At 40.2% G+C, this 14,756-nt stretch overlaps 1 protein-coding gene across 1 annotated transcript; it reads left to right on the top strand.

The window, feature by feature from the left end:
- The first annotated feature begins 5,771 nt into the window (after positions 1–5,771).
- On the top strand, positions 5,772–13,934 carry LOC140752718 (uncharacterized). The gene is made up of 5 exons (XM_073087051.1): positions 5,772–5,777; positions 5,839–6,007; positions 11,265–11,354; positions 11,723–11,892; positions 13,757–13,934. The coding sequence occupies exons 1-5, from the start codon at positions 5,772–5,774 to the stop codon at positions 13,901–13,903; spliced, it is 582 nt and encodes a 193-aa protein (XP_072943152.1). The 3' UTR covers positions 13,904–13,934.
- The last annotated feature ends 822 nt before the right edge of the window (positions 13,935–14,756 follow it).

The raw sequence follows: 14,756 nt of genomic DNA, 5'->3' as shown, positions 1-14,756 counted from the left end.
GGTATTAAATGATCCCTTCAAAACGATCCCTATTTATTTCATTTGAAAGCTGTCAGATTTTTTCGAAGTAAAACTTCTTTTGAAGGTGGTAGAACCCTTTGTGGTTCGACTCCGACGGCACCACCGCCACACCTATTTCTGTTATAACATCAGTGTTAAGCGCTGATGTGTTTTGGTGTGAAGGGTGTGGTATGAGAGACGTACTTTTCCGAGGCGTTCAGAAACCTACGTCAGATAGAATGTTATGTCGGGTTGTTTACAGATGTCTATGGGCGGCAGTAGCCACTTACCATCAGGTGGAATGTCTAAAAATCCTAATAGTTCTCATTCTACTAACAATATTTACTATACTAAATAATCTATATAATAATATTAAAAAAAATATGATACTAATTAAATTAAAAATTAACTAATATTAAACAATAAATTAAACTTATAAGATAAAGATGTCCAAAACTCCAACTTGTGGCATAGTGCCCAGAACGCTGGCAGCGTTTCCTCGCTGTATGGCGAGGCTAATTTTTTGGGCAAAATAGCTGCCAGCCCTCTGGTCACCCGAAGCGAGGATAAGCCGATGGGACAACTCATTCATGAAAAGTTTCATGTCAGCCGACCACGGACCCAACGTCTCAGTTGCAAGCGCCGCAAACTCAAATATATCAATATATCAATATAGTTCTCATACTTTAATAAAATATTGTAAAAGTGGAGTCATTCTCAAGCAAACGAGTTATACAGCACCACACCAATCATTAGACAGACATTTGGAATAGAAAAGTTCGGACATAGAACTACAGAGAATAGACTTAAACTAAATTATTACTTTAAATGGAGAATTATTAAAAAAAATACAATAAATCTACTTAAAAAATATAGCATGTGTCACTCAATTAAAAAAAAATCACGGGTTGCACTCCGGGAATGCCGGCAAAAGTGAAAACTTTCGAAACCTAACCTGAATAATAAAATATAGTAAATAAAAAATGAAACTAACACCCATTGACATATTTTTTCTATGCTGACACCGGATGACATCTTGACTTTTGCAGCTTTGTTGTCTTACGAATTTTCGCTCAGGCCACGTGATCTGACGCGAGTTTAACATTTTTTATCCATCACAAACAGTGCACAACGCCGTTGAAGAAGTTTTCACTTCAAAAGGACGCTTTCTACACTCAGAACAGATATCGAAATTCATAATTCAGATGCTTATCTTCCCCAAGATCGTACCCGGAACCCTGTGATCGCTCCTGCAGGCCTGCATACCTGAGAGTTAAAAATAAATTCTGATGTTAAATGATTAAAAATAAACCAATTCGCACTTAGCCCTCAATCTAAGTGACAGCCGTGCCCAGCAGTGGGGCAGCAATGAATTGACGATGACAACATTCAAACACTTCCATTTTATTTATTTGCTGGTTATTCACATTTGAATACATTTCTATTTTTATTTTTGGAATATTCAGTCTTGCTTTGAGTTATAAAATGCCATCTGGCTTTTGCAATGTTTTGAATGGAAGTGTGATAAATTAGTGGATAAAGATGTTTAATTGTAAATGTTGTGGTTATGGAAGAATATACTGTATTTTTGGAATCTCTTAACAATAGATATTTCAAATATATTACAATAATGGCCTCTCCACTACTTTCCCTGTTCTGATCGTAACACGCCGGTATGGTAAGCGGCAATTATAACACGACGCCATCTTGTAGGCTTCCTTAGCTTACACGACGTTAGGACGTGAGGCATTCCGTGTTAGTCGTGAGGATAATGGTATTTTTTTCATATGGGAGTAGCAGAAGAGCATGCCATCCACCTGATAGTAAGTGGCTACTGCCTCCCATGGACATCAGTATAAAAAGAGAAAAGTCGACCACAGATGCGCCACTACCCCTAAGGACTAAGCTGGAAGGCCTCGATAAAAGTATGTTACCACACCCTCCAAACCAAAACACAGCAACGCTTAAAACTGCTGTTAAGGCAGAAATAGGGGGGCGGTGGCAACACCGCCCCAATTGTGCCTAATAACGGCAGTGTTCAGCCCTGCTGTGTTCTGGTTTGAAGGGTGCGGTAAGGGAGACATACTTATAGCATTACAACTTACTTCAGGGATTGCAACGTATCTGTAGCTTACCTTAGAAAATACTCTTATCTAGGATAGATTACAGATGTCCATACGACAGTGACCATTTACAATAAGCTTGACTGCACACTCCTTTGCTACTTGTATATATTAAGTATTCCAAAAAACAAACCAAACAAAATCTTTAAAAATATATCCTATGTCATTCCCACAATTTACTTAAACGAATCCAACGACACTTCATATGTTAAAATCCGTCAAGCCATTTGGGCTGGGCCGACTAAAGAATGAGACATACATACATACCTACATACATCCAAGAAAGAGAAAGAGCTCGAACGATTGGTAGCCAAGTAGTAGGTGGAAATAGCTGATAAATAATTTAAAGGTGGTAGAACCCTTTGTGGTTCGACTCCGGCGGCACCACCGCCACACCTATTTCTACCTAATAACAGCAGAGTTAGGCGCTGCTGTGTTCCGGTTTGAAGGGTTTGTGGTAAGGGAGACAGACTTTTCCGAGGCGTTCCAGCTTAGACCTCAGGGGTAGCGGCGCATCTGTGATCGACCTCAGGTAGGAATATCTAATCCCATCTGGGGTTGATTACAGATGTCCATGGGCGGCAGTAGCCACTTAGCATCAGGTGGACTGCATGCTCGTCTGCTACACTTATATAATAAAAAAAAAATAGCTAAGTCTTTCCCCGTGAAGAAATACTTGAAGTGATCCCACGGGAAGCAACGAAGGTAGACAAGAGCGGTTTTTTTATCTGTACAGTAACCTTACCATGAGTTTTTACGTTTTGACAAATATAACTGTTTTGGTATTTGTTTACATATTGCTCATACAATTTCCAATCAGCGCCCCTGCCGGATTGTAACAGAACTATAGTGTCAGTAACGTAACATTAAATGTCTAAATTGACAAAGTGGCGCTTTATGTTTTATCTCTCTTTTTTGCGAACATGTGAGGCAGACAAAAAGACATGAGCACTTACTTCTTGTTACGTTTACTCAGTCTACTGAAGCAAACGGAACAGAATAATGGATTGAGGAAACGTAACGTAAAATTGTGGGATGTTTTGAAAACTCATGGTAAGGGTACAGGTCGCTACTAGGCCAAGTCTGACATACGGGGTCCTAAACATCTTGACCCTATGGTACGTAATTGTATTTTGCCCATCAGAAAAATCATACATACTTATACATACATGCTTTCATCATCATCAACACATTACTGTCCCACTGGGCACTGGGCACGGATCTCCTCTCAGAATGAGGGATTAGGCCATAGTCCACCGCGCTGGCCAAGTGCGTATTGGTAGACTTCACATACCTTTGAGATTTTATATAAGTCTCTCAAGTATGCAGATTTCCTCACGACGTTGTTTTCCTTCACCGTTTAAGCAAGTGACAATTAATTTTTAATACGCACATACTTTGAAAAATCAGAGGTGTGTGTCGAGGATTTGAACATCGAACCCCTCGATCAAGAGGTCGCGTTTCTTAACCACTAGGCTATCACTGCTTGCATACATACAAACAAACATACGCACGAATAACCCCTACGCAGTCTAAAAAAATAACAGAGCAAAATAATATGAAACTTACGAGTAGTTTATATTAGTATCGGACAGACTAAAGCTGCTTAAAAGGCTTTAATTATTCAAACCTCGATTACACGGAGTGTCATAAGGCCGGGCAATGTGAAAAGCGTAGGCGTGGCACCATCGACCAATCAGCGGCCTGGAAATTACATAACACCAACAAATCAACCAATCAGGGGACGTTTCAGCTGATTATCGAAGATTTCCCGTTAGTTATTCAGTGATACTTAGAGCGTGGTGACGCGCGCTTGGCCACGTTGCCACTTAGCTACCACTACTAGCTTTACCCGCGGCTCTGCTCGAAATCGGGGCTCGCTTTTCCTCGGGAACAGTACTTATTCAGGATAAAGGTATGATATGTCCTTCTTTGGACCCCTGACAACGTTTGTACAAAATTTCGTCACAGTCGGCTTGGTACGTAGGTACCAATGGTACTTGTCCCTGTAGTTCCGGGACAAGAATAGGGCTACGGTATCCCCTGCCTGTCGTAAGAGGCGACAAAAAGGGGGCTTCTGGGGTCGTGGGTGGCAAGAGTGGGAGCTCGAACCGCCCGCCCAGCGACCCCGGGAAGGACGGCAGTATGTGTGGTCGCATACCGTCGTACGCACCAGACGGTGCGGCGAGCGTTAAGCTCACCTGGGCGGAGCCCGACGGGGCAACGCGCTAAGAGGACTCCGGTTGCGTTCCTTTGGAGATCCCGGAGTCCTCTACGCAGCGCCGAGGACGACCACCGGGGGGGTTTTAGTGCGGTAAGAGTCTCACATAACCCTGTGTCGCTCCCACGGCATCGGGTACTTTTTGAAGGATTCCCCCTTGTGAACAAAAAAAAATAATAAAATAAAAGGTACCAATAGTACTAGTACTAGGTCTGCTATGTAAATAAAATGACTAATTGGTGGTACGGAACCATCAGTATGCGAGTTCGACTCGTACTTGACAATATTAGTACAATACTATTATTTTTTATTGTTCTTATTCCTCCACAAACACTTCTCTTCTCATAGACGAAGATATCAAATAAGATGATTTTACTTTACATCTCCATATCCTCGTCGTCGTCTACCCATTACTGTCCCACTGCTGGGCACGGGTCTCCTCTCAGAATGAGAAGGATTAGGCCATAGTCCACCGCGCTGGCCAAGTGCGTATTGGTAGACTTCACATACATTTGAGATTTTTTTTTATAAATCTCTCAGGTATGCAGGTTTCCTCACGATGTTTTACTTCACCGTTTAGCAAGTGATAATTAATTTCTAATACGCACATCACTGAAAAATCAGACGTGCGTGCCTGGGATTTGGACCTCGGACCTCTCGATCGAGAGGCCGAGTTTCTTAACCACTAGGCTATCACTGCTTATTGTTATTTATTGTCAATTACATAGTAAATTATTTACAATATTAATCTAATAGAAATACAAAAAAAATATTAATAAAACAGGTTTTAAAATAGTTATAAAAAATAAATTAAATATATGTAATAAGCTTCATCCAAATTGCTGTCCTTTGGTAGAGTCCCCAAAACGCTGGCGACATTACCTCGTTGAATAGCTAAGCTAAGCTTTGCCCGAGGTAAGCGCAAATAAACCAAAAATAATTATTTTTGTACAGTGGGTCCCTGTTTTTCAACTTTTTTAAGTTTACTTAGTATTTGTTATCATAGCGGCCATCGTAATACACGCTCAGTAATAATTTAAGATGTGTGTAATTGTAAAAGATGTAACAGAGTTAGAGCCCTGTCACAGACAAACAGATAGCAGAGGCTTCTTAATAGGATCCTGTTTTGACCCTTAGGATACCCTAAAAATTAAGAAATGCAAGTGATAGACAAATTTTAATTTCGACCAGTCTCACACAGGAGGTCCGGGTTTAAATCCAAGCCACCGACGTTACATTGTTTTCATCAATCAAGAAAAAAAAAGAATAAGCATTTGTAAAATCTGAAATCCTTTCTTAGCGGAAGCCTACGTCATAACATAATCTGAAATCCTTTCTTAGCGGAAGCCTACGTCATAACATCTACTTACATGCCAAATTTCAACCCGATCCGTCCAGTGGTGTGGGCTGGCCGTTGATAGATCACTATGTCAGTCAGTCACCTTTGAGTTATATATATTTAGAAGACCCTGTACAACATTTACATCCTTACAGGTACAACTCGAGCTGGTGCCCTACCTAGACCCAGCAGTGGGCAAAGTGGGCAGCATGGACCAGAGTCTCCCTCTCTACGACCTGGACGTGTCGTGTACTCAACACAGCAGCAGTGCATTAGCTGCGTTGAGGTTATTAAGGAATTACAACCACTTTCTGGTACCACCAGGTGAGGACAATATTATTTAATTATTTGTATCGGTTTTCCATAAAAATCTTCCTTGAAGACTTTTATAAAAGCTTGAAGGGAGAACCTTTTGTGATTCGACTCGGCGGCACCACCGCCACACCTATTTCTGTCATAACAGCAGTGTTAAGCGCTGCTGTGTTCTGGTTTGAAGTGTGGTAAGGGAGACAGATTTCCGTGGCGTTCCAGCTTAGTCCTCAGGAGTAGCGGCGCATCTGTGGCCGACCTCAGATAGGAATATTTAATCCTATTTCGAGCTGATTACAGATGTCCATGGACGACAGTAGCCACTTATCATCATGTGGACTGCATACTCGTCTGCGACTCTTATATTATAAAAAAGGTTTTTGTTTTTATTTGTACACATTTATAGACACTTACGATCAAATCCTCATGAAACAAGCTAGTTATAAAACACGATCAACCCTCGTACAGGGGTGGGGGAGGTGATTGCACTTAATTACAACACCGCTAGGATGGTACCGACGATTATCCGTCATTATGGCGTGTTATTTATTCATACCAACTTCATGATTACTTCGTAGCTTAGAACTATACTTTACAACCATAATTTAGCACCTTGTGTAACATTATGAAGTTGATTCGCAGTAGATAGTAGCATTGGTTAAGAAACTCGGCCTCTCGATCGAGGGGTCCGAGGTTCAAATCACGCACCTCTGATTTTTCAAAGTTATGTGCGTATTAGAAATTAATTATCACTTGCTAAACGGTAAAGGAAAACATCGTGAGGAAACCTGCATACCTGAGAGATTTATATAAGAAAAAATCTCAAAGGTATGTAAAGTCTACCAATACGCACTTGGCCAGCGCGGTGGACTATGGCCTAATCCTTCTCATTCTGAGAGGAGACCCGTGCCCAGCAGTGGGACAGTGATGGGTTGGTGATGAAGAAGTAGATTCTATACTTTTCAATCCCTATTTATCATTTTATGGGATACTCGGCAACAAATCGCCGAAATACCTGAAGGTGCTCGACCCTTTTGTGGTACAACTACCGCACCACCGCTGCACTACTTTTGTCCAATAACAGCAGTGTTAAGTGATATTGTGTTCATATTTGAAAGGAGTGGTAAAGGAGATATATTTAGTAAAGAAAGTAGAAGCCTCTGTGGTTCGTCACGGGTGGCACCACCGCCACACCTACTCGTATTTCTGCCCAATTTCTGTCCAATAACAGCAGTGTTACGCGATATTGTGTTCTGATTTGAAGGGAGATTTCTGTTATAACAGCAGTGTTAAGCGCTGCTATGTTCTGATTTGAAAGGAGTGGTAAAGGAGACATATTTAGTAAAGGTGGTAGAACCCTCTGTGGTTCGACTCATCCGGCACCACTGCCGCACCTATTTCTACCTAATAACAGCAGTTAAGCGCTGCTGTGTTCTGATTTACAAGGTATGGTACAGACACATACTTATCCACTAACCTCAGGGGCATAACGCCAAACTGCTAGTCCGCTCTGAATATAGAAAGGAGTTACTTCGAATAGCAAATTGTAGATATTAGCGGGACGAAGACAGCACGGGACACCTCCCGGCACCTTCCGCTGCCCACGGCCACGGGTACATAGCTGCGTTAGTATGCCCTTACGTTGCTACGGAATATATGCTTGTAATTCTGCGCAACTTCAGAGCGGACTAGAAGTTTGGCGCGGACTATAACAACGCATCTATTAGCAACCTCAAGAATCTAATCTTATCTGGGACGAGCTTTTGCCCGCGGCTTCGGTCGCGTATCGAAGTAATTCTTTCATCCCCTATTTTAACCCCTTGGGGGTAGAATTGATCAAAATCCTTTCTTAGCGCATATAACATCTACCTGCATGCCAAATTTCAGCCCGATCCGTCCAGTGGTTTGGGCTGTGCGTTGATAGATACGTCAGTCAGTCACCTTAGAGTTATATATATTTACTAGCTGACCCGGCAAACGTTGTGTTGCCATATTAATAAAAAAATGTTAAGGGTGAACAGCCCTTATCACTTAGGGGGATGAAAATTAGATGTTGGCCGATTCTCATAGATACCGGATAAGCACAAAAAAATTCATCAAAATCGGTCAAGCCGTTTCGGAGGAGTATGGCAACGAAAACTGTGACACGAGAATTTTATATATTAGATAGATAAATTACAGATGTCCATTCAGCAGTAGCTTACCACCATTCGTTTACTATGTCAATATTATACCAAAAATCTATATTTATTTTCGGTTACAAACATTTTAGCATTACAAACAGGGCTAACAAAATTACACGTCACAACCCTTATTAGAGGGTAATTATTTGTGCCATCAGGGTAAGCAGGTGCACTCTCCCCTTTCGAAGGGTGATTATATATTTATTTTTATAAGTGATTGTACCATCAGATTTGTTTGTCGGAAGGAAATTAGCGTAGAGTGTAGGTACTTGATGGTGAATATTATTATCAATACAATACAATACAATACAATACAAAACTTTTTATTGTACACCAAATTAATAGTAACAAATACAAAATCTTTAACAATAATCAAAGGTATAACTGGCGGCCTTATCACTAAAAAGCGATCTCTTCCAGGCAACCATTTACTTATTGCAAGAAAGTACTCTATACTAATATTATAAAGAGGATAACTTTGTTTGTTTGTTTGATTGTAATGAATAGGCTCAAAAACTACTGGACCGATTTTTAAAATTCTTTCACCATTCGTAAGCTACATTATCCACGAGTAACATAGGCTAAATTTTATGTGAAATATATTTGATAAATATTTTCTTGGGGCGGTACAAAGTTTGCCGGGTCAGCTAGTATTATATAAAAGAGATCCAGGGTATTAGTGTACATGAGTATGATGTAGCGAGAGTCGTATTTTAAATCAGCAGCTTGAGTACTTAAGAAAAGATGTATCAAATGTTTATTAAAACTAAGTTTTGTGAAGTTTTATTACTAAGATATGTAGGTACAGCCCGCGCCAAACTGCTAGTCCGCTCTGTTGCGAGCAGGTGTAATCATACAATTTGCTATGGCGACGCGATTCATTTCTATATTCAGAGCGGACTAGCAGTTTTACGCGGACTATAATGAAGATTATGTATTGATTTAGATATTAATTAACGAAACCATTAATGAAATACCTTGTGAAGCGGTGGTAGTGTTGGTATTGATATTTAAAAAGAGCTCTGTAAAGAACCTATTATGAATAATTAAATGATTTGATTTGATTTGAAATTGGGAAACAAATACGTGTTTTAACTAGGTGGTAAAATTATTTGAAAGACATATTTAAACTATATAAATTTGCTGTTATAACAGCAATGTTAAACGCTGCCATGTTCTGATTTGAGGGGTGTGGTAGGGAAGACAGACTATGAGACGTTGAAACTTAATCCTTTGGGGTAACAAGGCATCTGTGACCGACCTCAGATACGCATATAAACTTATCTGAGGTTGATTACAGATAGGTGGCACTAGCCACTTATTGTCAGGTCGACGGTAACTCTGCCGTTATCGGGCAGAAATAGGTTTGGCTGTCGGCTCCTGAAGTCGAACCACAAAAGAATATACCACCTAATTATTTTCTATCTTTTTACAATAAATAAATACAAAGGTTTAATACAAAGGTCATTCAATTTTCTTTTTTTTTATCACAACGCAAAAATTATGTCTCTTTAACCCGCAAAAAGAACACTATTTTTTCGAGATAAAAAAAATCTACCATCTACCATAGCTTATAAACGTCAACTGTCATTTATTTATATTCTCTTTCTTTTTTTCGTTAACACTAGGCAAAAATATGTGTCTTTAAACCAAAAAAAAATCATATTATACACAATTTTCCAGATATAAAAATCTACCCTAGCTTATAAACGTCAACTGTCATTTATTTATATTTTTTTTCTTTTTTTGTTACAAGGCAAAAAATATGTGTGTCTTTAATCCAAAAAGTAAAATCATATTATACACATTTTTCCAGATATAAAAATCTACCATAGCTTATAAACGTCAACTGTCAATTATTTACATCTTTTTTCTTTTTTTGTTAACACCAGGCAAAAAATACGTGTTTCTTTAAACCGCAAAACAACACTATTTTTTCAAATAAAAAAAAATACCATAGCATAAAAACGTCAACTGTCATTTTATTTTCTTTTTTATTACACATTACACAAAGCAAACATGACGTGTAGCTTTGATCCGAAAAACCAATTTCACCTATGACCAAACATAACTCGATATTAACCTCTCACCCGCCATTACGTTCACACCGTGGGATCCACCACCTGTGCCACTGCCACGTAATGTTAACGATAAACGTTCGATACAATTAGTTTTAAATACAACACTTCATTCTTTGTTTAGAGAAATGCATGCTTAAAGAGCGTAGCGTAAAGAACTAGTTTATTAAAAATATTGTTTTAATAAAAAAAAAAACAACGTTGAAACTATAAGGCTTATGTCAATTGGTGTAGAATATCTAGGATGCCTTTTTAGGTTTCCGTTCCGGTAAAAACGGAACCCTTTACTAAGCCTCTGCTGTCTGTCCGTGTGTCACAGGGCTCTATCTCTTGAGCCATAACTAGGCACTATTGACTCTTGTCTATCTAGACTAGTGAATGCAATCTCGACTCGAGATCGTAAAGTCGGATTAGAAATATCAATCCCGCGGGATCCCGAGATTTTCGGGATCTCGTCTAGTTAAAAAAATCACATCACTGTAAACGATGAAAACTGCTTGTTGGTTATAGTGAGGTTAAATAAAACAAAATATTGTTGGAAACAAAAGCCTTTAACCTTTAATTTAACTAAAGTGACGAAATAATTAACAGTTTTACTAAAATAATCAAAACAAAGTATAGAATAGTTAAAGATTAAAAAGTAGTTATTGTGATGGGTGATTTTGAAAATAACTTCTTAAAAACAAAGTGCGCACGTAACATGTAACGTAACACGTATGTAACATTGCTGACCATTGCCGCCTAATCCTGTCAATCTCGAACGAGATCTCGTCATATTATGCTTCGGGATTGATCCCGAAAAATTACACGGGATCTCGCGAGATCGGGATCCCGCGCGATCGGGATTGCATTCCCTAATCTAGACACTTGAAACTTTTACAGAATGTTGTACACATACGGTAGCCGCTAAATATAATAAAAATAATGAAATGTGGGAGTATACCTATACCTATTGTTAGCAAGTGGGTTTTAGTATTTAGATAATAATTCTCTAGTTTTTATTATTTTCAGATGTTCGTGGTGTAGTACCACTATTAGCAGCTCTACCACCTCCTCAATGCATACCAGCGTATTGCCAGCACCTACCCATACGGCCACCAAGTGAGTATCCAGGTTTTGTAGGGCAGAACTCTCTCGACTCCGGCGTCATCACCGCCACTCCCGTACACTCTTGTTTCGGTCTTATAACAGCAGTGTCACGCTGCTGTTTACTGGTTTGAAGGATGTTGTAAGGTATATCCCTTATCTTACTTACCTAAAGCGCTCCAACTCATTCCTTACGGGTAGAAACACATCTGTGGCATCAGAACACAACAGCGCTACACTGCTGTTATTAAGCAGAAATAGCCGTGGCGCTGGTGCGTCCAGAGTCAACCCAGAAAGGGTTTTTTGTGGGGCTGATTATAGTTGCCCATACGGCAATGAACTTACCATCAGGTGGACTACTTGTTTGCTATTATTCTCAACAGTTCCGCCACCTACCACCCCTCCATCCCTTATCTGTGACGAGGCCCGTCGACGTGGGGAAAAGCGACCGATACCAGCTGAGCTGAAGGATGAGAAGTACTTCGAGAGGAGACGACGGAATAACCAAGCTGCTAAGAAGTCCAGGGACGCGAGACGTATACGAGAGGATCAGGTAAGATGGATGATTTATAATATAGGCATAGAGCATAGATAAATATAGATATCTCACCGCCTTGTAATTGAAGGAAGCCAAGTAAAATGGCTGATGTTAAAGGTTAAGTGGTGCAAAAACACGAAATGGAAGAAAAGTGTGGAGAAATATCGTTTTATTCGTAAATGCTCTAAAAACTACATTTTTTTAATATTTTTCAAACACGAAAATAGATGACAGTGACAATTGTCAAAACTGGTTCCATATTCTTCTTAGGAGTGAGCAATCTATACTAATCTATGTATAGGAGTTGCAGACGACCATGCAGCCCACATGAGAGTAAGTGTCTACTGCCGTATGGGCTGTAATCACCCCAGGATAAGATTAGATTCCTACCTGATGTCGGCTACCGACGCGCCGATCTTTTTTTTTATAATATAAGAGTAGCAGACGAGCATGCAGTCCACCTGATGGTAAGTGGCTACTGCCGCCCATGGACATCTGTAATCAACCCCAGATAGGATTAGATATTCCTACCTGAGGTCGGCCACAGATGCGCCGCTACCCCTGAGGACTAAGCTGGAACGCCTCGGAAAAGTCTGTCTCCCTTACCACACCCTTCAAACCGGAACACAGCAGCGCTTAACACTGCTGTTATTAGGTAGAAATAGGTGTGGCGGTGGTGCCGCCGGAGTCGAACCACAAAGGGTTCTACCACCTTCAATCTCTGAGGAGGATCTCTGAGGACTAAACTGGAATGCCTCGGATAAGTATTTTACAACATCCTTCAAACCAGAACACAACAGCGCTTAACACTGCTATTAGGCAGAAATAGGCGTGGGGCTGGTGTTTAACCACAAAGGGCTCTACTACCTTTGGAATTACTGTTTTTGAGTATATGTGTGTGTGTCACAACTCACATTCTTTCAACATACAACTTTACATACGAGGTATTGAAAGATTCGTCAAAGAGGCGTGAAATAAATATAGTTCAAAAAACTAAAAAACACGCTTTTATGATAAAATTAACTAAAAAGTAGAAAATCTAAATGAATCTAGGAATCAATTAAGGAACAGTAAATAGTATAATTGTGAAATAAATCTACAAAGTTTGAACGAAATCTGGCCGTTTAAAGTGGGTCAAAATCGCGCCCAAAGAAGTCGGTTACAAACATACAAACAAACATACAGGTGAAGCTAATAAAAAGCATGTAAAAAGCACATGTTTAAGCAGTCTGTTGTTTTCTAGTAATTTTCTAGAAGAGTCCGCGCCAAACTTCTAGTCGCTCTGAATATAGAAGCGAGTCGCGTCGCAACAGCAATTTGTAGATATTAGCGGGACGAAGACAGCGCACCCCCCGCACCCCCCGCCGCACTCGCCCGCGGGGACACCACACAGTTAGTGTGCCCGCACATTGCTACGGAGTATATGCTTGTAGTTGTGTTCGACCGCATTGGCTCTCTGACTACACCTGCGCGCAACAACTTTAGAGCGACTAGAAGTTTGGCGCGGACTTTAACATAGCTTTTCAATATATATTTTTTTATAATATGGGAGTGCATTTCACCTGATGGTAAGTGGCTACTGCCGTCCATGGACATCTGTAATCAACCCCAGATAGGATTGGATATTCCTACCTGAAGTCAGCCACAGATGCGCTGCTACCCCTGAGGACTAAGTTGGTACGCCTCGGAAAAGTATGTCTCACTTACCACACCCTTCAAACCTGAACACAGCAGTGCTTAACACTGCTGTTGTGAGGCAGAAATAGGTGTGGCGGTGATGCCGCCGGAGTCGAACCACAAAGGCTTCTACCACCTTCAATACCCACATCTTAACTGACTATATTACCATCGAACCCTCAAAGATTTTCCATCATTTCAGATAGCCTGGCGAGCCTGCATCCTAGAACAGGAGAACGCATCACTCCGCGCACACATCACAGCGTTACGTCAGGAGGCGTTGACGCTACGAGCTCTGCTGGCGTCTAGAGATGAACCACCCGTACCCTCGTCCACTACCGCTGATTAGGTTTCCAAGATGTAACAGAATTAGCAGATGAGCAGTCAACCTGATGGTAAGCTGCTGCCGTCCATGGACATCTGTATACAGCCCCATCTGAGGTCGGCCATAGATGCGCTACTATCCCGGAGGAATAAGCTAGAATGTCTCGGAAAAGTATGTCTCCCTACCATAGCCTTCAAACCAGAACACAGCGCTTAACACTGCTGTTATAAGAGAAAAATAATCGTGGCGGTGGAGCCGCCAGAGGCGAACCACAGAGGGTTCTACCACTTTTAAATATAGTTTAGGTTCGGTTAAGTTGGAAATGAAATACTTCGCGATACGTCAATTGACATTTCAAAGTGAATTACAACCCTGAATTTGGTGGAAACATAGCCGTGCATCTAGATAAGAAAACGTTCTAGGAAAACGAAATTTATAATTGCTGTTGACCATAATGATTATTTGTTTAATGATAATGATGATGTTATTTCTGTAAAATCACTAGAAAAAATCTTATAAAAAAGTGTGTTACCAAATTTCATCTATTATTTTTGTTATTAACTTTGTTTATGTTGGTTTTACAAAAAAAGTTATAGGACTAAAGTTGTAAATAATTAATTTAATTTAAGACCATAATTGTTCTTAAAATGTTCTGTGCGACGAATAGTTTGCATAATAAAGCGTGAAAACGAATTACACCCCTTTTACAAAATGGCGGCCGCGGGACAAGAGTTGCTCGCAAACTTAGATTTAACGTCACACAAAACCTTTGACATGCAAAAAATAAAATGAAGTCCTCTAACTTTTCAACGCAGGACAAAATTTGTAAGAATTCAACGGACTAACATTAATTTTATTTGAGTTATATCTTTCGGCC

Source organism: Epargyreus clarus, unplaced genomic scaffold (genome assembly GCF_041222505.1).
Source record: "Epargyreus clarus isolate Ecla_fem2 unplaced genomic scaffold, WU_Ecla_fem_2.2 ptg000025l, whole genome shotgun sequence".
NCBI classification, from domain to species: domain Eukaryota; kingdom Metazoa; phylum Arthropoda; class Insecta; order Lepidoptera; family Hesperiidae; genus Epargyreus; species Epargyreus clarus.
The sequence above is the reverse complement of the archived record's forward strand: the minus strand, read 5'-3'. Positions and strand labels throughout refer to the sequence as shown.

What these genes read in the sequence shown, in the direction of transcription:
- LOC140752718 (XM_073087051.1), top strand. An exon ending in CCACTTTCTGGTACCACCAG is followed by an intron (nt 6,008 to 11,264) that starts GTGAGGACAATA and finishes TATTATTTTCAG; the next exon opens with ATGTTCGTGGTGTAGTACCA. An exon ending in GACGTATACGAGAGGATCAG is followed by an intron (nt 11,893 to 13,756) that starts GTAAGATGGATG and finishes CCATCATTTCAG; the next exon opens with ATAGCCTGGCGAGCCTGCAT.